The sequence below is a fragment of the Tursiops truncatus genome, chromosome 5 (genome assembly GCF_011762595.2).
Source record: "Tursiops truncatus isolate mTurTru1 chromosome 5, mTurTru1.mat.Y, whole genome shotgun sequence".
NCBI lineage: Eukaryota > Metazoa > Chordata > Mammalia > Artiodactyla > Delphinidae > Tursiops > Tursiops truncatus.
This window is the reverse complement of record NC_047038.1, coordinates 120,638,144-120,665,444: the sequence shown is the minus strand read 5'-3', so window position 1 is coordinate 120,665,444 and position 27,301 is coordinate 120,638,144. Positions and strand designations below refer to the sequence as shown.

Below are 27,301 nucleotides of genomic sequence, written 5' to 3'. Positions count from 1 at the left end.
TATTTGTGTATGGTGTTAGGGAGTGTTCTAATTTCATTCTTTTACATGTAGCTGTCCAGTTGTTCCAGCACCACTTATGGAAGAGCCTATCTTTTCTCCATTGTATGTTCTTGCCTACCTTGTCATAAATTAGGTGACCATATGTGCGTGGGTTTATCTCTGGGCTTTCTATCCTGTTCCATTGATCTATATTTCTGTTTTTGTGTCAGTACCATACTGTCTTGATTACTATAGCTTTGTAGTATAGTCTGAAGTCAGGGAGCCTGCTTTCTCCAGCTCCATTTTTCCTTCTAAAGATTGCTTTGTCTATTCCTGGTCTTTTGTGTTTCCATACAAACTTTGAAATTTTTTGTTCTAGTTCTGTGAAAAATGCCATTGGTAGTTTGATAGGGATTGCATTGAATCTATAGATTGCTTTGGGTAGTATAGTCATTTTCACAAGGTTGATTCTTCCATTCCAAGAACATGGTATATCTCTCCATCTGTTTGTATCATCTTTAATTTCTTTCATCAGTGTCTTATAGTTTTCTGCATACAGGTCTTTTGTCTTGTTAGGTAGGTTTATTCCTAGGTATTTTATTCTTTTTGTTGCAGTGGTGCATGGGAGTGTTTCCTTAATTTCTCTTTCAGATGTTTCATCATTAGTGTATAGGAATGCAAGAGATTTCTGTGCATTAATATTGTATCCTGCTCCTTTACCAAATTCATTGATTAGCTCTAGTAGTTTTCTGGTAGCATCTTCAGGATTCTCTATGTATAGTATCATGTTATCTTCAAACAGTGACAGCTTTACTTCTTCTTTTCCGATTTGGATTCCTTTTATTTCTTTTTGTTCTCTGATTGCTGTGGCTAAAACTTCCAAAACTATGTTCAGTAATAGTGGTGAGAGTGGACAACCTTGTCTTGTTCCTGATCTTAGTGGAAATGGTTTCAGTTTTTCACCATTGAGAATGATGTTGGCTGTGGGTTTGTCATATATGGCCTTTATTATGTTGAGGTAAGTTCCCTTTATGCCTACTTTCTGGAGGGTTTTTATCATAAATGGGTGTTGAATTTTGTCAAAAACTTTTTCTGAATCCATTGAGGCGATCATATGGTTTTTTTCCTTCCATTTGTTAATATGGTGTATAACATTGATTGATTTGCGTATATTGAAGAATCCTTGCATTCCTGGGATAAATGCCACTTGATCATGGTGCATGATCCTCTTAATGTGCTGTTGGATTCTGTTTGCTAGTATTTTGTTGAGGATTTTTGCCTCTATGTTCATCAGTGATACTGGTCTGTAGTTTTCTTCTTTTGTGACATCTTTGTCTGGTTTTGGTATCAGAGTGATGGTGGGCTCGTAGAATGAGTTTGGGAGTGTTTCTCTTTCTGCTGTATTTTGGAAGAGTTTGAGAAGGATAGGTCTTAGCTCTTCTCTAAATGTTTGTTGGAATTCGCCTGTGAAGCCATCTCTTCCTGGGCTTTTGTTTGTTGGAAGATTTTTAATTACAGTCTCAATTTCAGTGCTTGTGAATGGTCTGTTCATATTTTCTATTTCTTCCTGGTTCAGTCTCGGAAGGTTGTGCTTTTCTAAAAATTTGTCAATTTCTTCCAGGTTGTCCATTTTATTGGCATATAGTTGCCTGTAGTAATCTCTCACGATCCTTTGTATTTCTGCAGTGTCACTTGTTACTTCTCCTTTTTCATTTCTAATTCTATTGTTTTGAGTCTTTTCCTTTTTTTCTTGATGAGTCTGGCTAATGGTTTATCAATTTTGTTTATCTTCTCAAAGAACCAATTTTACTTTTATTGACCTTTGCAATCGTTTCCTGCATTTCTTTTTCATTTACTTCTGATCTGATCTTTATGATTTCTTTCCTTCTGCCAACTTGGGATTTTTTTGTTCTTTCTCTGATTGCTTTAGGTGTAAGGTTAGGTTGTTTATTTGAGATGTTTCTTGTTTCTTGAGGTAGGATTGTATTGCTATAAACTTGCCTGTTAGAACTGCTTTTGTTGCATCCCATAGGTTTTGGGTCGTGTTTTCATTGTCATTTGTTTCTCGGTATTTTTTGATTTTCTGTTTGATTTCTTCAGTGACCTCTTGGTTATTAAGTAGTGTATTGTTTAGCCTCCATGTGTTTGTATTTTTTACAGATTTTTTTCTTGTAATTGATATCTAGTCTCATAGCATTGTGGTCTGAAAAGATACTTGATACGATTTCAATTTTCTTAAATTTACCAAGGCTTGATGTGTGACCCAAGATATGATCTATCCTGGAGACTGTTCCCTGAGCCCTTGAGGAGAAAGTGTATTCTGTTTTTTTTTTTTGGATGGAATGTCCTATAAATATTAATTAAGTCCATCTTGTTTAATGTATCATTTAAAGCTTGTGTTTCCTTATTTATTTTCATTTTCATGATTTGTCCATTGGTGAAAGTGGGGTGTTAAAGTCCCCTACTATGATTGTGTTACTGTCAATTTCCCCTTTAATGGCTGTTAGAATTTGCCTTATATATTGAGGTGCTCATATGTTGGGTACATAAATATTTAGGATTGTTATATCTTCTTCCTGGATTGATCCCTTGATCATTATGTAGTGTCCTTCTTTGTTTCTTGTAATAGTCATTATTTTAAAGTCTATTTTGTCTGATATGAGAATTGCTACTCCATCTTTCTTTTGATTCCCATTTGCATGGAATATCTTTTTCCATCCCCTCACTTTCAGTCTGTATGTGTCCCTAGGTCTGAAGTGGGTCTCTTGTAGACAGCATATTTATGGGTCTTGTTTTTGTATCCATTCAGCCATTTTATGTGTTTTGGTGGGAGCATTTAATCCATTTACACTTAAGGTAATTATCAATATGTATGTTCCTATTACCATTTTCTTAAGTGTTCTTTTCTTTTTATTGAACGTCTTTTTTTTTTTTTTTTGCTGTACACGGGCCTCTCACTGTTGTGGCCTCTCCCGTTGTGGAGCACAGGCTCTGGACGCGCAGGCTCAGCGGCCATGGCTCACGGGCCCAGCCGCTCCACGGCATGTGGGATCTTCCCGGACCGGGGCACGAACCTGTGTCCCCTGCATCGGCAGGCGGACTCTCAACCACTGCGCCGCCAGGGAAGCCCTGAACGTCTTTTTTTTACATTGCAGTTAACACTTTTGCAAATTAGGGAGTTCATATGAATAGAGATATTTTCTCAGATTTCTTACCCAGGAAGTATCCTTGGTTCTCACACCATGGACCTATTTTCTTCTTTTGCAACATTTGTTCTCTGCTTCAAAGTCCTGTCATTTAACTATGTACTTTCCCCCTTTTACTTCTTTTTGTTGCCTTTTTGCATCTCTTCTGTGTAACACTGTTCCTGGTGTTTTGGCCTTTGCTTCTATTGATCAACACTGTGGTTGATTATTTTAACCAAAATCATTGATCCTAGTCTTACCCACTCCCCAATTACCAGGGATCCCCTGATTGGGACATTTTTATAAATCATTTCTCAGGGTCTATGCCAAGAGAGCACAATGTAGCTAAAATTGTAGACTTGAATCACTTGTAAGACAACCATGACAAAGCAAGAGAATGAGGCAGTTGGGGAACCCTTTAAGTATCTGTTACCTGCCACTCACTACTCACATCTCCATGGTTTTCACCTGAGTCTGATAATGAAGGGCCTGGAGTGGGCATTCTGTGTCAGTCGCAGACCACAGTGATTCCAGACTCAGGGCCATATTGTACTATATTGAACCTGACATTATACTCTAGGAACCTCTCTTGCTATGGAGCAGCCCCAACTGAGTTAACAATTTGTGAAGGGGAAAATATGTGTCAGTTTATATCACCACTCTATGTTGGAACAGTGTATGTCCATGTACATTATGGAAATAGAGTAGGAAGTTTTCTTTTTTGCAAATGGCCACTATTTAATCTTTTAAGGACATTGAGTACTTCTGATGATGTGGAAAGTGTCAGAAAAGACACACTGGTTAGTTTTCAACATCAAATGAAAATAGAATCATCATAAAGGTTTTTCAAACTGCTCACTCATCTCTTTGGTAATTTACCTTTTTCTTTGGTACATTACGTCAAATGCCTCATTAACTTTGTCAAAAGCAAGGGTATGGGACGCCAGTGCATCCAGATCGAATTTCTTATTCTTGTAGTCAGCAGCCAGCTTTGGGACAGAATCGATACCTTTCCAATCTGTAATTGGCCAAAATACCAAATAAAGACATGGTGCTTGACATGAAAAGGTAGTTTAACCAGTGTTTGTCGAATGAATGAAATTATCAGGTCAGATTTGGGTTGCTTCAAATAGCTTATCCCCCTGCTATGTTTAATTTTTTGTACTTCTATCTATTAAATTTTTTTTCTTCAAAAGAAAAATTCAAGATTATTTTCTAATTCTAGATAAGGAGGTATCTCAATTTGATCACTGTCTACCTTTTGTTCCCCTATGTTGGTCTATTTTAATGCAAACTGAATTTCAATCTGCAAATTATAGTTATCCTTCTATAAAGAAACTCTGTTTACTTTCAAGTAACTAATAGAATAAATAGCTTTCAGGTAGTCTTCAGATATGTTCTAGGCACTCAATATTTAAAAAATAAATTATTTTCCTTTCCTTTCAATAATCCTAATTATGATAATTTGAGTACTACTATGAAGAAAATTAAAAGAAAAAAAAAACTGACCACCAAAGCTTGTTCCATTTAGAGTACGGCCCATTATTAGCTCCACTGCAGAAACACTCAATCCGTTGTCACCAACGTTTACTCCAATGATGTACATACTCCCCAACCTACTGTTATGCTGTCAAGGGCTGCTCTCTGGAAGGTCAAACAAAAAGATTAGCTGAGTAAGTAGAAAAGTAGAACATGAATTCCAATGTGGGTTTGTACAATAGTTTAGGGAAATTTTACACAACTCTGCATAAAAGATAATGGCTAATGAGGTTGTAATATTGTAGATTGAGACTTGAGGCACCAGTGTTCTGTTTCAGATAGAATATCCAATAAAATTTTGAATGTCATCAAAAAAGATATTGAAAAGAAACCAAACATATTTTACTCTGTTTAATACCACACTTATGCTGAACCCAGAATGCATCTCATTGTATATCAAGAAAAATATACATACATGAAGGTAAAGAAAGATCTATAGAAGATATTATAAATTCTAGTCAACAAGTTTTTGACCAGGTACAATGGTATATATGAAGATATTTGCAATTCCAGGGACAAAGGATCAAAATTAAGTCACGAACAGGGGGTGAATAAGTATTCACTAGAGTCTAAAAATGAGGCATATACTGTAAACTTAGCAGATCTCAATGTAGGATAATTTAAAAGAAATGCTATTTAAAACAGAAGGCAAAACGGTTAAACAGAAAATAACAGTGGCTGCTGCTCATCAAACATTTCATCTGCTTCCCTATATTTTTTAGCTCTCTTGCAGTTAAGTAGACTCATATGACTAGTTCTGGGCTATGGGCAGGAGTGACGTGTGCCATTTCCTAGCCAAAATAGAAAAGCCAGTGCACATCCCGCCAGCTGTCCCTTCTACTCTAACAACCAAGAGGACTTCATGTTGAGATTGTAAAGCCACAAATTTGAACTTCCTTGATTGCTGAATCACTACATGGAAGACAGGGGCCCAGGGGATTTGCATTGATCTTTGCATGAGAGAAAGAGAAAATATTATCTTAACCTACTGCAGGTTTGGAGTTAATATAAAAATGCCAAGATTGAAAATGTAAATAAGTTTAAGAAAGATATAAACTTGTGGATGGCCATTCCACATAGAAGCCCTATGTTATAGTTGAACATTTAAAATCTTTTGAGACTAATATTATACAAGAAAAATATAAACTTATCCCATATTGTTTGCCATAGCCAGTGGTTAACTTTGTTCTCACCTGCTGAGGCAACTTTTACTTCTACAGAAGTCCCAATAGGAATACCATTCCTGTTCATCACTGATCATTATATGAAAGAAGCAATCTGAAGTACAGTAAACTCTTTCCCTCTTCTCTCTGTCTGTCTTACTAGGGATGGGCAATGCAATGACCTAGAACTTTTAGAATGTGTTTTGAAATCTTTATTTGAATATGTATTTATAGTTTTGAGAATTTCTAACATTTCTAAATAGCAACTCTTCTAGTTTCTATACTTCTTATATGGCAGAAATATTTTTGTTTAATGTATATTGTACAGAGAGATCCACAGAGAGAGGTAAAGAGCACAGGCACTGCTTGCAACCTTAAGGTAGCTGCCTACATTACTCCTGGTTTGTTTGGTTTTTTTTAATTTAATGTTTTTCCTATTGCCCTTCTCTACATTTCTGAGCTTTGCTCCAAGCAGGAAATTAACCTCCATAATTATAACTTAGTTAAATGGGTATTATATGCAAATACAGGGTTTTGTTTGGTAGCCTCTGATAACTTTTGATGAGAATTTTTAATTCTCAAAATCTTATAAAATTGTCCATTACTGTAAATTTCTAATTGTTCTGTTGGGTTCTTTAGACTGCTTTAGAGCATTAGTGGTCATTGAAATTAAGTTCATTCCCATTACTGGAATCTCCTCCACAACGTAGAAATTAAGCTTTCCCTAGTTATGGAAGCTTTTGGTGGAAGGGTAGTTAGCCCATCTTTTTGTGATTAAACCCATCTCTTTTTATCTGGGTTCTCTAGTGTAATTCTATTCCATAATTTAAAATACGTTTCTTGGTGTAATAAATAAGTTAATAATAGAACCTGCCAAGTTTTGGATCAGTGGTTCTCAGCTTGAGAACCAATGCATGAGAATATCCTGGGTATGGGTCAATTCACTGATACTGGAAAACAACAGCTCCCCAGGTACTTCTGAAGTATAGCCAGTTTTGAGAATCTCTATACTAGAAAAATAAGTGGGCTGAATTTCAGTGTTTGTGAAACATATGAGCTGTGGGAAGTGGAGGGAGGGATGTGGCACATTGAAGGCCACAGGTGCCAAGGACAATTGAAAAAGCAAGGCCTGAAGCTTTGGATGCAGGGAAGCAGTGCAGTACAAGGGGTCCTCACTGCACAAATGTCAGTAATAGCTACCATTTATCGAGTGCTTATTACCTGCCAGATCCTCTTTTAAGCAGTTGCACTATTATAATGAAGCCATTCTAAGAGGAAAGACCCAGGAAGGGCAGCCTTCCCAGTCTCCATTCTCTTTTGTCATATCATGTTGTGTCAGGTAAGAACCGAGGGGAAAATTGCCAAAGCCTGCTCCTGGGAGGTTGAAGTACAGAATTTCATTCTGTGTACCCTCTCTAGAGGAGAGTTTTAGGAGCCAGGCTGGGTGAAGGGGTAAATAAAAGGGAATAGTGTCATAACTACTTCACAGCTCTCACTAATGAACTAAGAAGCCTCCATTGGCAGAAAAGTTAGCTGATGAATTCTTTGGTCATCTTGTTAAAAAAACAAAACAAAACTCTACCTAGTGGCTTTGAGCAAAGATGCATTAGGTGAATATTTGCTGGAGACTAAGGCTGCGTGCTCTGGAGGCTAACTTCTCCCTATGTTGCCTGTGCAGTTGGCTCTTTACCCCATTTTCTGGAGCAGAACAGACAGGACTGGCTATGTGGGCCTGCAACCAGTGCAGTGCCCAGGGCCCTGCACTCAGAAGGGCCCTCCTTTCCTGTCCTGAGAGGGAAGAAATCTGAATGATACAAAATTGTAGTGTTTAGGAAAAAAAGATTGAGTTTTTAATTTTGCAGCTTGTTGACTTTTTTAATTGAAAATTTCACATATGTAATTTGGACCTAATTCTGCAGCCTGATTATTGAGATCTGATGGACAGAACTGGCTTGTTTGTAGGTTGCTAACATCTCCTTGCTCTACTTTAAGATGAGAGTGGATACCTCTGGCTGTTAGGGGTGACTCCATTCACCCTGTCTATTCCCTCCTCTAAATCTGCCTTTTCTGTTTTTTTTCCTCACTTCTCAGAGGCACAATTCTTTGAAAGTTTTTATTTCTAAGTTTTCTCTTAATTTTTTGCTGACTTTCATGTGAAAGAATAAACAAATATTAATAACACATTAATATTAAATAGTAATTATTAATATTTATTAATAAGTAAAAATTAATTATATGTATGTAACATATAATGATATCTAATATAGTATTAATAACTATTCTTAAACAAATTATACATGTATATAAATATTAAAATTTAATAAGTATATTAAGATGCACATATTATAAATGTTAATAAGCAACATTTATTATATCCTACTATAAAAAATATACACACCATGATTTTAGCTCCACCTACACACTCAAAGGCAAAATCCACACCTCCATTGGTCATTTCAACAATGACCTCCTGAATGGGTTTATCTAGGTCTCTAGGATTGAGGCAGTTGGTGGCTCCAAGGGCTCTGGCCTTTGTAAACTTCTCACTTTTGATGTCAATAACTATGATTCTGAAAGCTTTTGCTGCTTTATAACCGATTACAGCTGAAAGACCGACACCTCCTAGGCCAAAGGTGGCACATGTAGAACCATGTGTGACCTGCAGGCAAGAAAATTATACATTAACTTCTCAAGCAGCTGGTCCCACTTTTTTTTTTTTTTTTTTCTTGACCACTCCGTGCTGCATGCGGGATCTTAGTTCCCTGATCAGGGATAGAATGCGTGCCCCCTGCATGGGAAGCACAGAGTCTTAACCACTGGACCACCAGGAGTCCCTGGTCCCACTTTGTAAAATAGGGACCGAGTGAGGTGGGGGCAGGACCATATAAATAAAGACTGCCTGTCATAAAACTAAATGATATAGCTAAATGGGGGCAATTTGCCAACATGAAAATGGATGAATCACTGGCTAAATCTGCAGAAACACTTGAAGGCCATTAGATATTCAGCTCAAAACGAACAAACCCAAGTGAAAATCATTTTCTTGTCTTCCTTTTCCCTTTGGTGTTATGAGAACAAAAACTGAAGCCCACACATTTTAATGGGTTTATTGGTTTCTTTTTAAAATAGATCAAAGTGAGAGAGTAGCACTGACATATATACACTACCGAATAATGTAAAACAGATAGCTAGTGGGAAGCAGCCGCATGGCACAGGGAGATCAGCTCCATGCTTTGTGACCATCTAGAGAGGTGGGATGGGGAAGGTGGGAGGGAGATGCAAGAGGGAGGGGATATGGGGATATATGTATACGTATAGCTGATTCACTTTGCAATACAGGAGAAACTTAACACACCATTGTAAAGCAATTATACTCCAATAAAGATGTTAAAAAAAAAAATAGATCACAAGCCCCAGTGTTCATTGCAGCACTATTTACAATACCCAAGACATGGAAGCAACCTAAATGTCCATTGACAAATGAATGGATAAAGAAGATGTGGTACATATATACAATGGAATAATTATTCAGCAATAAAAAAGAATGAAATAATGCCATTTGCAGCAACATGGATAGACCTAAAGATGATCATACTAAGTGAAGTAAGTCAAAGACAAATATCATATGATATCACTTATATGTGGAATCTAAAAAAAAATGATAAAAATGAACTTATTTACAAAATAGAAATAGACTCACAGACTTCAAAAACAAACTTATGGTTACCAAAGGGGAGGGGGGGAGGGATAAATTAGGAGTTTGGGATTAACATACATACACTACTAGATATAAAATAAATATATTTCCTTCAATTAAAATATAACCAATACCTCTAGGCCCAACTTAAATCACACTCTCCCCATGAAATGTTTCTTGATTCTTCAATTAGAAATTAGTGCCCACCTCTTTGCTTTTTTTATATCATATAATTTATAATTATTCTTGATTGATTTTGTTTGCATACACGTGTTTCTTTAAAAGACTGCAAAATCTTTGAAGGCATATAATCTCTCACATTGCTATCAAGGAGTGTTCTTTTGTCTTTGATAAATGTTTGTTACATTGAATTAAAAAGAAACATAATATATAAGATGATAAGGAAAGCTGCTGTAGCTGGAATATGTTATTTTGTAGAGTGGTATAGTGGCAAAAAAATTACTATACAGAGAGATGCTCAATTAATATTTTCTAATGGTGATGAGAAACTGTTAGAATTAAAGCATAAACAAAAGGGAAAGAGAAAATGTGTCCAAGGGAAGTACTGATATAGTCTAAACTGGAAACAAAACTATTAAGGAACAGAGAGAATGCATGTATTTTACTTTAACTTATGTGTGATATTAGGCATGCATATGCTGACTTTTGCTACTCAGGGAAAATAGAATATCTATTTTGCAAATATTCAGAATAATGTTCTATATATACTATGTTCTATTGACTATGATACTGTGGCATATTTAATATATTTCCAAATATATTTCTATGGAGACTGTATTATAAAGTTTGCCGTAAGTCTCATTGAAAGTAACATGCATTTTTCTCATTGAAGCAATGTTGTACACAGTAGTTGTACATAGCTCACAACAGTGTATAAATTGAATACACTGCACCAGTTATGTTATACAACTGGACATCTGTGTGTAAAAGTGCATTTAATTGCACTTCTGAGTGGAGGTTATTATAAAGTACCCCCCACTTAAAAATAGGGCTATAAATAGTTGATGATTATCTATCTGCAGACAACACTGTTACAGGACATTTTTATGCTTCCAAAGATCTCTATGAAATGTGACTAATTTGGCAGTAAAGGATACAAATAGGTTAAAAAGAACCCGGAGTTCTGGTGATGCTGGGGGAGTGGTCCTCAATAATTAATCAGAGTTTATGCATCACTTTTCTTCCCAGAAGTAAATTAAACATTATTAAAGCTCTTGCCTTTTGACTAGAATTACTGACACTTCACTTCTCTTAACTTGTTCCTATCAGATTTATTTCTCTTCTTTGAGCGTGAGGTGGTTTAGCTATTCCTCAGTAGCAGGAAGAGCAGATTCTGGGAGTTTAGGTAAGTTCTGACTAGATTTAAAAGAAAACTGTGGCTGAATCTCTAGTGTTAATATCCCTGAAGAAAGACTAGAACAGTAGAAGGTGACAGTCAGCATGGAGTCCAGAAAAGGGCAGGGTGGGGTGTGGTGGCAAAGAGCAGTAATTTTTCCCTGTGTCTCCAGTGTTATCTCGAGGAAACTACGCCTTGACTGGAGGGTCACATCAGCTCTGAACTCCACCCAACTAGCAACACCCTTCCTCCAGGAGCCTTCCGATTGTAGTTTGACCTCCCATATAGTTTTACATTTTTGTTAATGAATAAACGAATGAATGAACTTTTAGAGGGAGATAATACACTAGGAGCCAAGAATAGCATTCCTATGGCTGATGTAATTCTCAACGAAAAGTCATATCTCGATATTCTGGCTACTAGATCAGCCTCTTATTTTGGTTAGTTTGACTTTGTTTCCTTGGCACTGAACAACTCTAAGCAATCTGATAAAAAAGAATATTTGGATTGCAAGGCTGAGGACCAAGCCTCACCAAGGCGTTTTAGGTGTTTCACATGAACCTGGCTTTATTCATTCATTTGCTGACAAATTATCAAGCTCATATTATGTGCCAGGCACAGGGCTAGGCTCTGGCGCTATCACAATGAACAAGAGAGAATTCTTGCCCTTACAGAGCAAATCATCTAATAGGAAGGAGAAATAAATGGGAAATTTCTTCATAGTGTGATGAGAAGGAAGACAGGGTTAAATACAGAAACTTTAGGGGAAAGTGGGAGGGAGGGATACCTCACGCATGCCTGGGAGGGTGGAGTAGGCTTCCAACAGGAAGGGATAAATAAATGGAGTCAGCCAGAAGAAGTGGGGGAGCTTTCCAGGCAGTGTTGGTGGGAGCCAGGTGTGAAAAGTCCAGAGGCGCAGTCCACAGCCCAGAGACTGAGGGTCAGGCCCAGGGGAACAGTGAGCCACAAAAGGAAGAAGGAGAAAGAATGACTATAGCATATTGAAGGAAAAGGGGAATAATTAAAGGGGAATAAAAACTTTAGATTTTTTGTTTAGGAAGATCACTGGTTGCATTTTGCAGTTTAGAGTCAAGGGGAAAAGATTGATGTCAAGGAGGTTCCAATAAGGAGGTTGTTTGAAGCGTCCAAGTGATATTGACATCTCTCTAATCTCTCAGTTGAAGAGCTTTGTAAAAGCTAAATTCTAACATGGAATTCCAGGGACGCATCTTACCATCATTAGGGCTGCCATCTGAGACCTTCCCCTGAAGCCACAAAGGCACAGGGTGAGAAGCAGAGATGAATTACTACAGTTTGAGAGAGAGGAATCTGCTGTGTCAGGGAGAAAGTAGGGTAGCTCTATGGAGATGGGTGGAGGTTTCTGTTGTCTCTTGACTGGGTCTGCTGTCCCAGGACGAGCATTCACATTTAGGGGACATATTTATCAGGCTGTGTTTAAATCAGGGACAGTCTATAATCTAACATACGAGTAAAGGAATAGAAATGAACATGAACTGGGTGCCAGCTATATGCTAGCCTCTGGGCCAGATGTCTTACATATGTAATATGATTTAATTATCCCCACAACTATTTGTAGTAGATATTATGGTAGAGAGATGGGAATAGAGAGGTTAAATAACTTGCCTAAAATCACAGAGGTAATAAACGGCAGAGCCAGGTTTTGAAGATAAATCTGGTTGCTTTATCATGCTACCTCCTAGTAATGTCTATTTTACACAACCTGGTGATTAAGTATTTTACCTTGGCAATGTTGACTACAGCACCATAGCCAGTTGAAAATGCACATCCAAGCAGACAAACTCTCTCTAAACTGGCATCATCATCAACTTTGGCAAGGTTAACATCTGACACTACAGTGTACTGACTGAAGGTACTGGTTCCCATGAAATGGTAAATTGGTCTTCCTCTGCAGGTAAACCTGCTAGTTTTGTCTTCCATTAATTTTTGATCACCCATAGGAGTTTTGAAATGCCTAGGGGGAAAAGATACAAAAAAAGAGAAAGTAGATGGACCACTGATTACTTTCCTGAGGAAAAAAATTAGGCGTTATGTATTCGTTATGATAATTTTATTAGATGGAAAAATTGAAAAAAAATGGCTTGAGAATTTTCACCTAAATATATAGTCAGAAGTGGTCTAAAGGTAATAATGATAATAATAATACACTTTTGACTGTATACTTCTTATGTGCCAGAAACTCTTTTAAGGGCTTTACATGTATTTCTTTAAAAAATTGTATTATGGACAACTCAAGCACATATAAAAGTAGAAAGAATAGCAAAATGAATCCTCATGTAACCATCTCCAAGCTTTGGCAATTATCAATTCATGACTGATCTAGTTTCATCTATTACCTACCTGCTTCCCCAACACCAGCACCTATCCTCCCCACTTTGGACTATTTTGAAGTAAATCCTAGACATCGCTATTTCATCTGTAAATATTTCAGTATGTGTCTCTAAAAGATAAAGATTCTTTTAGTTCCACACATTGCATTTGGTTGATATGTCTCTTAAGTCTCTTTTAATTTATAGGTTCTCACCCCACCCCTTGTTTTTTCCCTGCCATTTATTTGTTGAAGAAACAGTCATTTGGCCTCCAGAATTTTCTTCACTCTAGATTTTTCTGATTACACTCTTGTAACCTGGTTTAACATGTTTCTCCATCACTGTATTTCCTCTAAACTAGTATTTTTGATCTAAATGCTTGATGTGATTCAGGTTTTATGTTTTTGTAGGAATATTGCTAAAATAGTGTTGTGTATTTTCATCTGGAGGCATATAATACCTTATCTCTATTTTTGTGACGTTAGAGAGAATTGATGGTCATTGTCAAAATCTATTATTAAAGGTTTGCAAAAGGGTGTGTTCATTCTTTGAATATCTGCAAAACCCTGTGAAGTAGGCATTATTATTGTCCCCATTTTATAGATGAGGAAATTGAGGCACAGTAATCTATGTAAGAGTAGTAAAATTTTAGCTTCTAAAATAACTAGTTTCAATTAGAATTAAGCATAAACAGATCTTTCTATAGTCTCAGTAGAGAATAAGGCAATTAAAAATTTTGACTCTGGAGCCAGACTGCCTAGGTTCAAAATCTAGCTCCAGGACTTACATCTATGTGGTCTTGGAATAAATTACTGTGACTCATTGCATTCCTCTCTCATCCTCTGTAGAAGTAGCTATTATTCTGAATGTGGCATTTATCATTTCCTTTACTACATACACATGAACCATAAACAATATATGGTATTGTTATTGTATATGACTAAATTTATCTGTGAGAAACTTGCTTCTTTCCCTTAACATTATATGTGTGAGATTATTCTATGTTGATACATTTAGAGCAAGTTTAGCCATTCTCATTGTTATATAGTATATTTAGAGCAAGTTTAGCCATTCTCATTGTTATATAGTAATTCCATTGTGTTACTACATAGCAATTTGTTAATCTATTTCTTACTGAAGGACATTTACCCGATTTTCAATTGCTTGTTATTACAGTGTTGCAATGATCATTATGGTGCATGTCTGTTTGGGTGATTTTACAAGTTTCTTGTACACATCTAGAATTGGTGGGTACAAAGTATCCACCTCTTCAACTCCATTTAGGTATGCCAATGTACTGCCCAAAATATTTGTAACAATTTATACTCTTGCTAATAGTTTATAGAGCTTACTTGATTTTTCCACAAAAATTTGTGTGTAAACTCAGACAGAACTTGTATTTTCCACATTGAGGTGTGTAGAGTGGAATTACTTTGTCACCTAGAAAAGAAGGCCATGTGTTAGATGATGCCTAAGATGTTACTTATAGTTTCTACCAGGTGAATTGGTGGAAAACACCATTCTTTATGGTATACATTTTATGTTCAGTAGGAAGTATAGGTGGCTACAGTATTTTATTAACCTGCAAGATTGCTGATTCTCCCAAGTATTGTATATACTGTCTTTTTTCTTTTTCGTTTTCTCTCTGCTGGGCAGTCAAGCAACACATCTGTATTATACCATCAGGTGCAGAGTCCTTTGTGAGACTCTGCTGTCATTGCAACACTCTGCATTATGACTATTATTTATTACATAAGGACTTTATTTATTACATTTCTAAACATCCTGCATGGAACAGAACATCCTTATATAATAGGGGAGGTGGGCAATAGGCTAGATATGGAGAGTAAACTATATGTCATCTTCATGTTTCATTTAGTTCACTCTCAAATTCTACATTTTCTACTTTTTATTCAATTTCAATAATGATTTCTATCCTCTGATGACCAAGGTCCAATAATGATGATTAACATTTGTTCAACATTTAGTATGTGTCAGTCACCATTCTAACGGCTTGCATGTATTATCTCATTTAATTCTCAGGACAACCCTTTGAGATGGGTACTGTTATTGTCCCCGTTAGAAAATGGAAATCTGAGCTGAGTCACAGAAAAGTGACTTAACTGGTTAAGGTCACACAGCCAGTAAGTGGTAGAGCTGGGAGTACATTGGCCAGACTTGTTTGTGGATGCCAAATTTTGGAGAGCAATTTGTTTCTATAATCTTGTTTTGAATGGAAAGATACTAATATACTTCTCAGTTTGGAGCATCCTCATTAAAGGAAGAAAGAATGATACGGTTCATCCTGTCTGATAAGTGACAATTGCATAGCTCATATTGCAGTATTTGATGGATCTGTTACAAAATGTAAAGTAAATAATTCGACTATTGGCATGCTTCATACACATGTTTATCTTACAAACTTCCAAGAAGACATTTAAGCTAACATTGACATATGCATAATATTTCTCGCTTAAGCTACCTATAAGTCATCATTCTTTAAATTCTTTATAATATTAAAATAGTTTTCTGTTCTATTTAGAGGAGGTTGTTTTAAATTGTCATCTGTTCCCCCTTGGAAGCTCAGTGTAAGCTCACCTTGTAGCTTTGCATCATAGGACAGTTTCGCAGTGCTATATGTAAATAAAGTGACTGTATTTCGCAGATTTTATTAGACAGTTCTTTTTTTTTTCATTTCCCAGACCAGGGATCGAACTTGCACCCCCTGCAGTGGAAGTGTGGAGTCTTAACCACTGGACTGCCAGGGAAGTCCCTAGGCAGCTCTGATTGGAAATATTGTGTCTCATTGCTAGACTCTGATAGACTGTGTGCTTCAGTTTTGCTTTGGAAAAGATGGTCCCCTTATGTAAACAGAGATCAATTATAGCATGCAAAGCCAGGACTGTATCAGGAATTATCCCTGAAATATCCTGACATTTCCATTTAATTGGAATCAGAAATTTAAATACCTGGTTTGAAGTTGGTCACTCTTGGCCCAACACTTTCCACGATTCCTGCAGCCTCATGGCCAAGGATCACTGGGAAAAAAGCCCCTCAAATTGAGGATGGATGACATGGGCATCAGTATGGCACAAGGTGGTGGCGATTATCTACAAAGCAACCGCAGACTTGAGTCCTGTTTCTGTAATTATATCATTGGGGTTGTTAGGAGGATAATTTTAGGCCCAATGACACCTTGAAACTTAACAACACTCAATGAGCTCAATAAAAGAATTGCATTTTGAAAAAAAAAAGAACAATTAAAAATATGTTGCGATATAGTCTTTCCTCTTAATGCATCTTTATTTTCTTCCTTTCACTGTCACTGAAAAAATCACACAAAGAGAGAGAATTGGCAGTCACTGTCTCTAGGAGAGGAGAAATCAAAGGTAACAGAAAAGTTAAACTCTGTTAGAGGGAGTGGAGGGGGAACACAGGTTTCGAGGGCTTGTTCAAATTTTGTTGAAACGACATGAAATACAATAGAGGTAATAAAACTTCTATAGTTAAAAGAGAGATATCAAATAAGGAATTGTCTTAATTAATTACGAAGTGTCCCAGTATTATTTTTCAGGATTCTGTTCATGAGGATAACTCATTCATTCTCATGCATCAACTCTTACTGTGGTTGGTGATCCTGAGGAAAAATATAAGCCAGGTCAGCTGCGGAGAAAATGGAGAAATTGACTCAACTTGTCGCCTGTGATCCCTCTCTGCTCAGTGCCATGTCTTCTCCCTGCTGTCTCACTTCTGTCCCCTCCTCTGGGCACCCAGGACCCTTAGCATCAGATCTTTCCTTGTTTTGAACCAAACTCTCAATCTTTCTTTTAATAACACTTTTCAATAACTGGCAACTGGAAAACAAAAAGAAAACCTACCTAATTCTAATCTAAAATGAATTCCTTTGTCTGATTCTTACAATTTACCCCTCCTGGGGATAATACCTGTTTTTATTGTGAACCTAAATATGTAATTCCCCCATAGTGAAAACTCCTGGGACTCCCAGTTATACTACATAGGCTTGACCTGACCGAAGCCAAGTCTGCATTTGGTGTCTTGCCTGTCCCGCCCTGGGAAAGTTCACACACACCTGAATTCGAACTTCATGAGCGTTGAGGGGAGCTCCCTCAACCTCTTCAACGCTGAGCGGCTTGTTTGCTTTCCAGGCGATAGCTGCTTTGCATTTAATAACCTGAGAAAGAGGGAGAGGGGGAAAGGATAGGAGGGAGGAAGAGAGAAGGAGAGAGAAAGAAAGAATATCATGGAAAAAAAATGAACGAACATGTTGATACTATTATTTTATGAAAGAGAGTTTTGGAGTTTGTGGCTGGATGTTATATATAATTATATTATTCTAAAGACAAGGGACCTTAATTGAAAATAAGAAGTCAAATTCTACATTGTAGTCATTGCACTTTTAATTTTCAAAAAGAACAGGTGTATTAAAGTTTACCCTATTATAAAGCCTTGATTTTTTTCTCTCCAGAATAAAGAGGATAAATTTATAGGATTTGGGCATGGTAGATGACCAATATGTGTTTGTTGATCGAACCATTTGTTATCAGCTCTGCATTAGCTGAATCCTTATTGCTAGAGCAGATGTGTTTTACATCTTCGCTGCTCAAAATGTGGACCTCCCTGCCACCAGCAGTTATTGACATCACCTGAGAATTTGCTAGAGCTATAAGCCCTAGTAGTTTGTATCCCTTAATTTCCCTCACTTATTTCTCTCATCTTCCCAACTCCCCACCCCCACACCCTGGGCAATCACCTGTTCTCTGTATCTATGATTTTGTTTCTGTTTTGTTATGTTTGTTCATCTGTTTTTGCTTTTTAGAGTCCACATATAAGTGAAATCATACAATATTTGTCTTTCTCTGTATGACTTACTTCACTTAGCTTAATACCCTCTAGGTCTACCGATCTTGTCACAAATGGCAAGATTTCATTCTTTTTTATGACTGAGTAATATTTCATTGTGAGTGTGTATGTACGTGTGTGTGTGTATATATATATATATATATATATATTTTATTTATTTATTTATTTTTGGCTGCGTTGGGTCTTCGTTGCTGTGTGCAGGCTTTCTCTAGTTGCGGCAAGCGGGAGCTACTCTTTGTTGCGGTGCGGGGACTTCTCATTGCGGTGGCTTCTCTTGTTGTGGAGCACGGCCTCTAGATACGCGGGCTTCAGTAGTTGTGGCTCACGGGCTCTAGCGCACAGGCTCAGTAGTTGTGGCTCACGGGCTTAGTTGCTCCGAGGCATGTGGGATCTTCCCAGACCAGGGCTCGAACCCATGTCCCCTGCATTGGCAGGTGGATTCTCAACCACTGCACCACCAGGAAAGTACCTATATGAGTATATATATACCACATCTTCTTCATCCGTACATCTGTTGATGAGGACTTAGCTTTTGATCAACTTTAAACTGCTGCTTTCTGAGAGTAATTCCCAAGGACGCTTCTTTTAGCAACTGTATAAAGACACACACACAAAACAAGAATTGAACAAAGAAACAGTATATTTGCTTACTTTGCCCTTGGTGCCCATTTTCTTTGGGAAACTTGCCTTGGAAGTTTCTTTCTGATTTAAGTTCTTCTTCTTCTATCCAGGGTGCTCTGTGTCCTGTGTAGAATTGTCTTTGAATAAATACCATTTCTGCTCTTCTATTCTCCAATTATTTTCTCTCCTTTTTTGTTGCTGTAATCTGCAACTTTGCCCATCTCTTTCCACATCATCATTTGTGGTGTCATATTTCAGCTGCAAACCCTCATTGCTTCCAACTATTTGGGGATTTCTGTTTACTTGTTTTTTTCTTTTTTTCTTGCAAAATATAAGATAACAGAGTAAAGGTCATTAAACCTATTAGATAAGTTAACAAATAATTATAAAGTGAAGGACATTTCCACTGACCCAGAATCCCTCCTATATCCATCCTTCTCTTTCACAATCCTAATAATAATTTCCTTGCATTTCTTTTATGATTTATGCTTCTCTACACAATATAGTTTAGTTTTACTGATTAAAAGCTTTATACAAATGGAGTCATAGTGTATGTGTTCTTTCATGTCTTTTTTTCCCTCTCAACTCTATTTTTGTGAGATGCATCCACATTGCCTGTGGCTGTACTTTGTTTATTTTCATTACCGTAGAGTATTCCATTGTATGAATTGACCACATTTTTTTTTCATCCATTTTCTGTTTTGTGATGAATCAGAATTGCATAACAAGTCTTTTCCTGTATATCCTGTTGTACTTGTGCTTTTCCTTAGGGAAAATTCAGGGCTTATATGCAGCTAACATACCCTATTAAGGTGATGCCAATTGTTAAAATATTGAAATACTTCTGATCCTGTTGGTAAAAAGCCATAGTATTCTATTATCTCCTCCAGACTTTAACTAATATTTTATTATTGAATATTTAAGTTGCTCTGTTACACTTTTCTTTTTTTTTTTTTTTTTGCGGTACACGGACCTCTCACTGTTGTGGCCTCTCCCGTTGTGGAGCACAGGCTCCGGACGCGCAGTTATTTCAGTTATTGTATTCAGTTATGACTGGTTCCTTTTATATTTTCTAGTTCCTTGTTAAAATTCTCATTATGTTCATTGATTCTTTTCCTGAATTCAGTTAGCATTCTTATTACAAATGCTTTGAACTCTTTATCTGGTAAATTATTTCTGTTTCATTAATTGCTTTTTCAGGGGTTTTCTCTTGTTCTTTCATTTGAAATAAATTCCTCTGTCTTTTCATTTTGCTTAACTTTCTTTCTTTTCATTTTGCTTAACTTTCGTGTCTCTATGATATTGTGTGAAACAGTTACCTATTCTGGTGTGCTTGTGTGGAAACATCCCTATACAGTCTGTGTGTGCCCAGTGGCTTTGCAGGGAGAGCTGTATCTGACATGAGCATGAGTCATATCTTCCCCCAGGGTGTGCTGGCAGCTATCACCTTGGTAGGAGGTGGGGCTGGAGATAGAGGGGCTAGTGCCAGAGCCAGGTGTAAGCTGGGGCTTCTCTACTGCTCAGTGGCCAACAGGACTTTTTTGGGAGTGGGGGTCAGGTCCTTAGTTGCTGGAGCAAAAGCTGTAAGGGTCGGATCTGAGCTGGTTCCAATCCCTCTAATTGTGTGCTTTGCCCCCTCCCAGCGCCTGCACCCTCGCCCCAGAGGGGAGCAGTGCTTGAGCAAGAGAGGCTGGTGTGGACGTTCAGCATGGGTCAGGGAATGGGCTGTGGCAGTCCTGGACCCAGTCAGAGTTCTAGATCTGCTGCTTCCGTGGGCGCCAGCAACGGCCACCCTCACCCAGTTATGATGCCATGTTGGGTCCGAGTCGGCTCCATCCTGCACAACTGTGCACTCCCCCGGTTCTATCAGCCCTTGCGCTAGTGTGGAGCTGTGCTGTGGAACAAGAAGGCCTGGAGCGGACACTTGGCTCGGGCTGGGGCTCAGGCTGGGGCGCATGCTGGGGCAGTTGTAGGGAACTTGTCAGAGTCCCAGACAATCTCATTTTGCTTCCTCTGCCTTGTTTCAGGAGTGAGCAAGTCTGTGCACACATTCTTCATGAGCATAGTCTAGGTTTCTTACAGCTCCACTGTCAGTCCCACTGGTTTTCAAACCAGCCAAGGGGACTTACCCCCCCAAGCTGGGGTGCCCGATATGTGGCTCGCACGGCTCAATCCCCAGGGAGGATCTCTGAACCCATGTAATCCTCCCCCTCTTCTGTGTCCCCTCCTAGATGTGCAGGTCCTGACCTGACCACTTCTCTTCCCTTCCTACCTGATGCTGTGTGGGTCTTTCATACAGCCTTGGCTGTACAAGAGTCTGTTCGCCAGTCTCCAGTTTTCAATGAGAATTGCTCCACGTGTAGATGTATTTTTGATGTGTTTTTCTGGGACAGTGAGCTCCGTGTCCTCCTACTCTGCCATGTTGATTCCTCTCCTGAAAAAGTGTTATTTTAGGATCTGGCTACAGTTTGTGACAATTGGCCAAGGGAAAACGAAAGTTTCAGATTGGTATGGGGAAAATGCCTTAATGGTGTGGGTGGTAACGTAGGGCAAGGGTTCTGGTTAGAGCTTAGGTGGAAGACGTATAGACAAATAAGAATTATATTAGTGTAAGTAATAAAATAGGAGGAATTTTGGGTCTTTCGCTTGTGGGTGGGTACAACAGAAGTACCAGTTCTTGGAGAAAGAGTGTAGAGAAGGGCAAGAATCGGCTTGTATGAGATATGAGTGAGAAAAGAGACAGCTCATGTAAAATTCCATGAGTGGGGGTGGCCAGAGGACATGAGGGCAGCAGAGCCTAACATTAAACTTAATGTTGTCAGTTCATGTCACACTGTACTATAATCTATCTTTCCTAAATCATCAGCAAAGTCTGCTACCCACTAGGGCTTTGTGTTGGTAGTGCTTTGGGAACTACAGGAAGAGGGAAAGTGCAGCATATAGTGAAGTAGCCCAGATAACAGTAGCTCCAGGAAGACAACTGACCAGTGGGATGGTTCAAAAACGATTCAGCAGGAGCAGGAATTCAGACCACATGAATGTTAGCTCCTGGGGACGCTCAGAAAACATGGAGGGAGTATGTACTTCAGTAATTGTCATGGGGACCCCAGCCATTTTTTTGGAGGGGGGATAGTGAATGAAAGGTGGGGACACACATGCACGACAAATATCTGGATTACACAGGTAGAATCCGAGGTTTCTTTTTCTACCAAAGAAGTCTTTTGTTTTTATTTTAAGTTAAATCTTGTCATGATTTTAAGCAATATAAACGAGGCACTGCTCCATGGGTTCTGCTGTTTGCTAGAGTTCTCTTTCTGTTTTGTTAATACAGTTTCATTTATTATCAAAATATTTTCAGAGGGGTTAAGAAAATGTGAAGAAATGGAAAATACTTCTAAAGAGACAAAGGGAAAGCTCTTTATGAAAGTTTCTTTAGAGAGGCCCTTTAACTCCTGTCCTCACTTCCTGCAATCCCAGGTCTGCATCTGTCTCCTTTTGTGTCCTCCTCAAATATTTACAATATACAAGTACCTTTGAAAAACCCCATTCCAGAGGTCTTACTCCTGGTTCTATTCTTCTTTTAAAAAATCATCAGGGAGAAAGGATTGTCTTCTGTGTTTTACACCAGCCCATTCTCTTTGGCCATGGAAACCAATGGTAGGCAGTTTTCTCTAGTAGTGTTTTTCTCTAGTAATGTTCAAAGTATAAGGAGAACATTAGAATAACTTGCCTGTGATGGACTTAGTGACTGTCCCATTGTCTACTGCTGTAAACCAGAGCAATTTTCAGTTAAAAGCATTTGTAGGATTTAGACTCTTTTGTTTCACTTATTTTCATTTTTTAAAAAGTAACACATACATACGGTAAAAATTTAAACTGCACAAGTGAAAACCGACGTAGTCTCCAGTCTTCCTTACCCCACCCTAGAGACAATTACTCTTGTCAATATCTTTCAGAGATATCTTTCAGAGATATAACTCCTTTAAAAATACAAAGGCTGCATATTATTTACCCTGTCGTAGGCCTTGCTTTTTTACTTAACAATAGATTCTGGAGATTTCTCATTTTAGTACATGTAGCATTCTATCATTTTGTTTAATAGTTACATAGTATTCTGTTGTATAAATATATCATAATTTATTTAACCAGTCCCCTGGACACCGATAAGACATTTAGGTTGTTTCCTGTTTTTATGATTTTTTTTCTCCCTGACATGAAAAACAACAATGCAATGAATATTTTGGGCACACATGGGCTGTGTTAGGCAGAATTTCTAAAGTGGCTCCCCAAAGTTGTCCTATCCTAGTCCTCAGACACTGAATATGTCAAGTTATCATGCCAGTGAATACGTTACATGGAAAGAAGAGGGGCTTTGCAGATGTAATTAAGGTTACTAATCAATTAACATTAAAATAGGAGATTATCTTGGATTATTTAGGTGGACCAAAAGTTCATGAAAGGAGCCCTTGAAAGGAGACAAGAGGAAAGCAGATGAGAAAGATATAGTGATTCAAAGGACAGGAAGGATTTGATGTGTCACTGCTGCTTTGAAGCTGGAAGGGGGTGAAGGAGCCCCATGAGAAGGAATGTGCGCAGCTTCAAGGAGCTAAGGGCAGCAGCCCCAGCTGACAGCCCATCAGCTGAGGTTGAGAACTCCAGTCCTACAACCTCAAGGGTCGTAAGCCCTATATATTATCATACTTTTAAGTCTTTGCTAATCTCTTAGGTAAACGGTGTTTTTCCACTATATTTTTTAAAATTTTTATTTTATTGAAGTATAGTTGATTTACAATGTTGTGTTAATTTCTACTGTATAGCAAAGTGATTCATTTACACACACACACTCACACACATATATATATATATTCTTTCTCATATTCTTTTCCACTATGGTTTATCACAGGATATTGAAATATAGTTTGGTGTGCTATATAATAGGACCTTGTTGTTTATCCATTCTATATATAATAGTTTGCATCTGCTAATCCCAAACTCCCAATCCATCCCTCCCCCACTTATTTATTTAACATTTGAGGGTTTGAGGTTGGGCATCTGCTCACATGCTTAAAAGCATTTGTGTGTGTGTGTATATATCTGCATCTATCTCTCTCTATATTTCCCTCCAAACTAGATATGTATTTTCTTTGCCAATTTTTGTAAATTGCTTTTAAATTGCTTTTAAAGAATTCTTTATATAGTGAGGAAATTTGCCTATTGTCATATTGTTTTGTTGATTTTTGGGGGGTTATTTTTTATATATGGAATTTTAAAAAACTTTTCAAATTTATGTATATGTTATTTTATATCTTATGGATTTTTGTATTGGTTAAAATTTCCTTTCCTTCTCTGAATTTTAAAAAACTTTTCAAATTTATCTATATGTTATTTTACATCTTATGGATTTTTGTATTGGTTAAAATTTCCTTTCCTTCTCCTTTCCTTCCTTTCCTTCCATTCCTACAGTGTTCTCTTACGGTACTTTATAGCACTTGTGTGATTTCACTTTTCACATTTAATTCTTGGATTCATATAGCATTTTTTTTTTGTATAAAGAATGCAATAGCAGCTCAACTTACCTTTTTTCCCCAGATAACTATCCAGTTGTTTCAACATCATATATTGAATAATCAATGTTTCCCTCTCAAATTTGAAAGGTAAACCTAATCCTATAGTACATTCCTGTATATATTTGGTCCAGTTCTGGACTCCTTCCCTATTTGGTTCCACTAATGTGTTCAACTATTTATCATATGCTTCATTTAAATAATTGTTCAACAGTTTCCCTTGGTTGACCTTTTTTTGGGAAATTTTTGTCTCGTTTGCACTTTCAGGTTCAGTTTCAGTGCATTCTATTTTTTGTTCACAGGGAGATCTGCTCTGTGCTTTGTGACCGCCTGGAGGGGTGGGATGGGGAGGGTGGGAGGGAGTGAGACGCAAGAGTGAAGTGATATGGAAACATATGTATATGTATAACTGATTCACTTTGTTATAAAGCAGAAACTAACACACCATTGTAAAGCAATTATACTCCAATAAAGATGTAAAAAAAAAAAACAAAAAAAAGAGTACTGAAGAGGGCAGGATGGGTTCAGAAGAGACAGTTGTAAAACCACAGTGTGACTGATCAAAGGTCTCACTTTGTGCTTCATTGGAGCTTGTGGGTGGGAGTGTGGAGGAGAAGGACCAATTATAGAAATGAAGGAATTGGAACACCGGAAGGAAAAGGATAATGTCTCCTATTATAATTGAGACCTTAATTTATTTCACATTAGGGCTTTATAGTTGTGTTATTGGTACAAGTCATAGTCCCATTTTTTGTTGTAAATCAGCCAGATAAAGTGGAGACTCTCAAAGCAGTGGATAAGAAAGAGCTCAAAGCTGGAATCCTGGCTCTGTCCCCACCCCTCCTTCTTAGCTGTGTGACCTGGGGGTAAATTATCCTTCCAAGTCTCAGTTTCTTCATCTCTAAAATGGGCACGCGTTTGGCACACATGTGCACACACACGCACACATACAGAACTAAGTCAAGAATTGAAATCTATTGAATTTGCCCATGTAAAAGGGGGATTATTGGAAGAATACCATAGAATTGCTTGTAACGTTATTGTAGGAAGTGCAGTCAGACCTAATGGATCTAGAAATCCATCAAGCAGCCTTTGGCTTCATCTCTCTACTTTGATTCATTGTGTGCATAGCTGCATTTTCCTATTACTCTTTGCAGACAGGCTTTCTCTTATTCATCATGATCACATGGTTAAAATGGCCACCAGCCCTGAGCCCCTCCAGCCTTTCCGGTTTCCACCATCCCCTGCCTTGCTCAATCTCTCTGTATCTTGTTCAAATGCATGGATGAGAGATTCAGATTTGTAGCTTATCAGATAATGGGTGGAGATGTCTTTGAGTTAGTGTCCAAATCTCATTGTATGAGTTGTGAGTCTGTGGGTAGAGCGTGGATGGGGTTAGCCAAATGGACTTCTGTGCACTCAGCAGGGGGTATAGACCAGAGAAGACTCTCTGAAAAGAGGGCATGGATTGCACAGGCAAGGTAACTGTGCAAGAAAATGACTCTCTGTAATCCATTAATAAGAAGTACTTATTCATCATTGTTAAAATTAAATAATGGCAATTTAAAAAACCTGAACGAGAAGTCAGGCGAACTACCTTCTGGGCTGGTAGCCTCTTATTAGAATCACCTGGGGGAGATTTAAAACCTCTCATGACCAGACTGCACTCCACACCAATTAAATCACAAATTCAAAATGTATGAGGATGGGACTCAGTTATTAGCATTTTTCAAAGCTCCCGGGTGATTCCAAATATATAAGCAAGGTTGAGAAAAACTGTTGAAGTCTGTGTTCTTACTTAGCCGTTTGAACAGTCGCTGCACCTTATTGGATTTCAATCTTCTCATCTGTAAAATAACAGGCATCCCTAAGTCCCTTCCAGCTCTAACCTGAATTCCAAGGATTCAGACTTGATTTATCTATAATCAAACAAATTTCATACAACATACAGTCAGCCTTCCTTATCTGTGGGTTCTGCATGTACGGATACAACCAGCAAGGGATTGAAATTATTTTTAAAAATTCCAGAAAGTCCCCAAAAGCAAAACTTGAATTTGCTGCATGCTGGCAACTATTTACATGTCATTTACATTGTATTTACAACAATTTACATAGTATTTATCTTGTATTAGCTATTTTAAGTAACCTAGAGATGATTTAAAGTATACGGGAGAGGGCTTCCCTGGTGGGGAAGTCCGCCTGCCGATGCTGGGGACGCGGGTTCGTGCCCCGGTCCGGGAAGATCCCACATGCCGTGGAGCGGCTGGGCCCATGAGCCATGGCCGCTGAGCCTGTGCTCCGCAACGGGAGAGGCCACAACAGTGAGAGGCCCGCGTACCGGAAAAAAAAAAAAAAAAAAAGTATTACGGGAGAATGTGTGTAGGTTATATGCAAATACCACAGCATTTTATATAAGGGACTTGAGCATCCTAGGATTTTGATATGGAGTGGGCGTGGTCTTAGTACCAATCCCCTGCAGCTATAGAGGGAGGACTGTATTTCAAGATAACTTAAATATCATGAGGAATATCATAAAGAAAGTTGCAAGTACAGATTAAAATATGGTTTGTGGGTAGAAACTTCTTTTAATTAGTAAATAGTAATAGTTACAAATAGGTATCCTTTGGGTATGTAGCCTATGCCATACCTCCCTAAACTTTTCTCTGGCTAGATTTAAAGATGGATGGAAATTTTTAATAAAAAAGGAATAGGAGAGTGTATAGTTTTCTTTTTGAATTGAACATTGTGAAAATGATGTATAACTTACAGTGAACAGCTCTGAATTTTGGTGTGGAAATGTTGTGGATTTTTTTTTTTTTTACCTTTATGCGAACTTTATGTGAACTTCCTTTGCCTTTGGTGGAGCCACTTCTACCTTCTCAATGGAAAATGGGCCACCAGGCTTCCAGAGTATGGCTGTTCTGCACCTGATAACCTGGGAAAAAGAATATGGGGGCAGAAAAGGAA

The 27,301-nt window shown here is 37.9% G+C and overlaps 1 protein-coding gene and 1 long non-coding RNA gene across 2 annotated transcripts in view; one reads left to right on the top strand and one right to left on the bottom strand.

The window, feature by feature from the left end:
* LOC109548541 (uncharacterized) overlaps positions 1-27,301 on the top strand; it is a 66,724-nt gene that overhangs the window by 12,437 nt on the left and 26,986 nt on the right. The gene's annotated exons all lie outside the window — the stretch shown is intronic.
* LOC101339337 (all-trans-retinol dehydrogenase [NAD(+)] ADH4) lies at positions 4,040-18,818 on the bottom strand. The gene is given in 10 exon segments (XM_019926454.2): positions 4,040-4,182; positions 4,674-4,763; positions 4,766-4,808; positions 8,265-8,525; positions 12,682-12,913; positions 14,621-14,708; positions 16,238-16,318; positions 16,321-16,378; positions 17,359-17,460; positions 18,801-18,818. Coding segments are annotated over 10 exon segments (1,116 nt in total).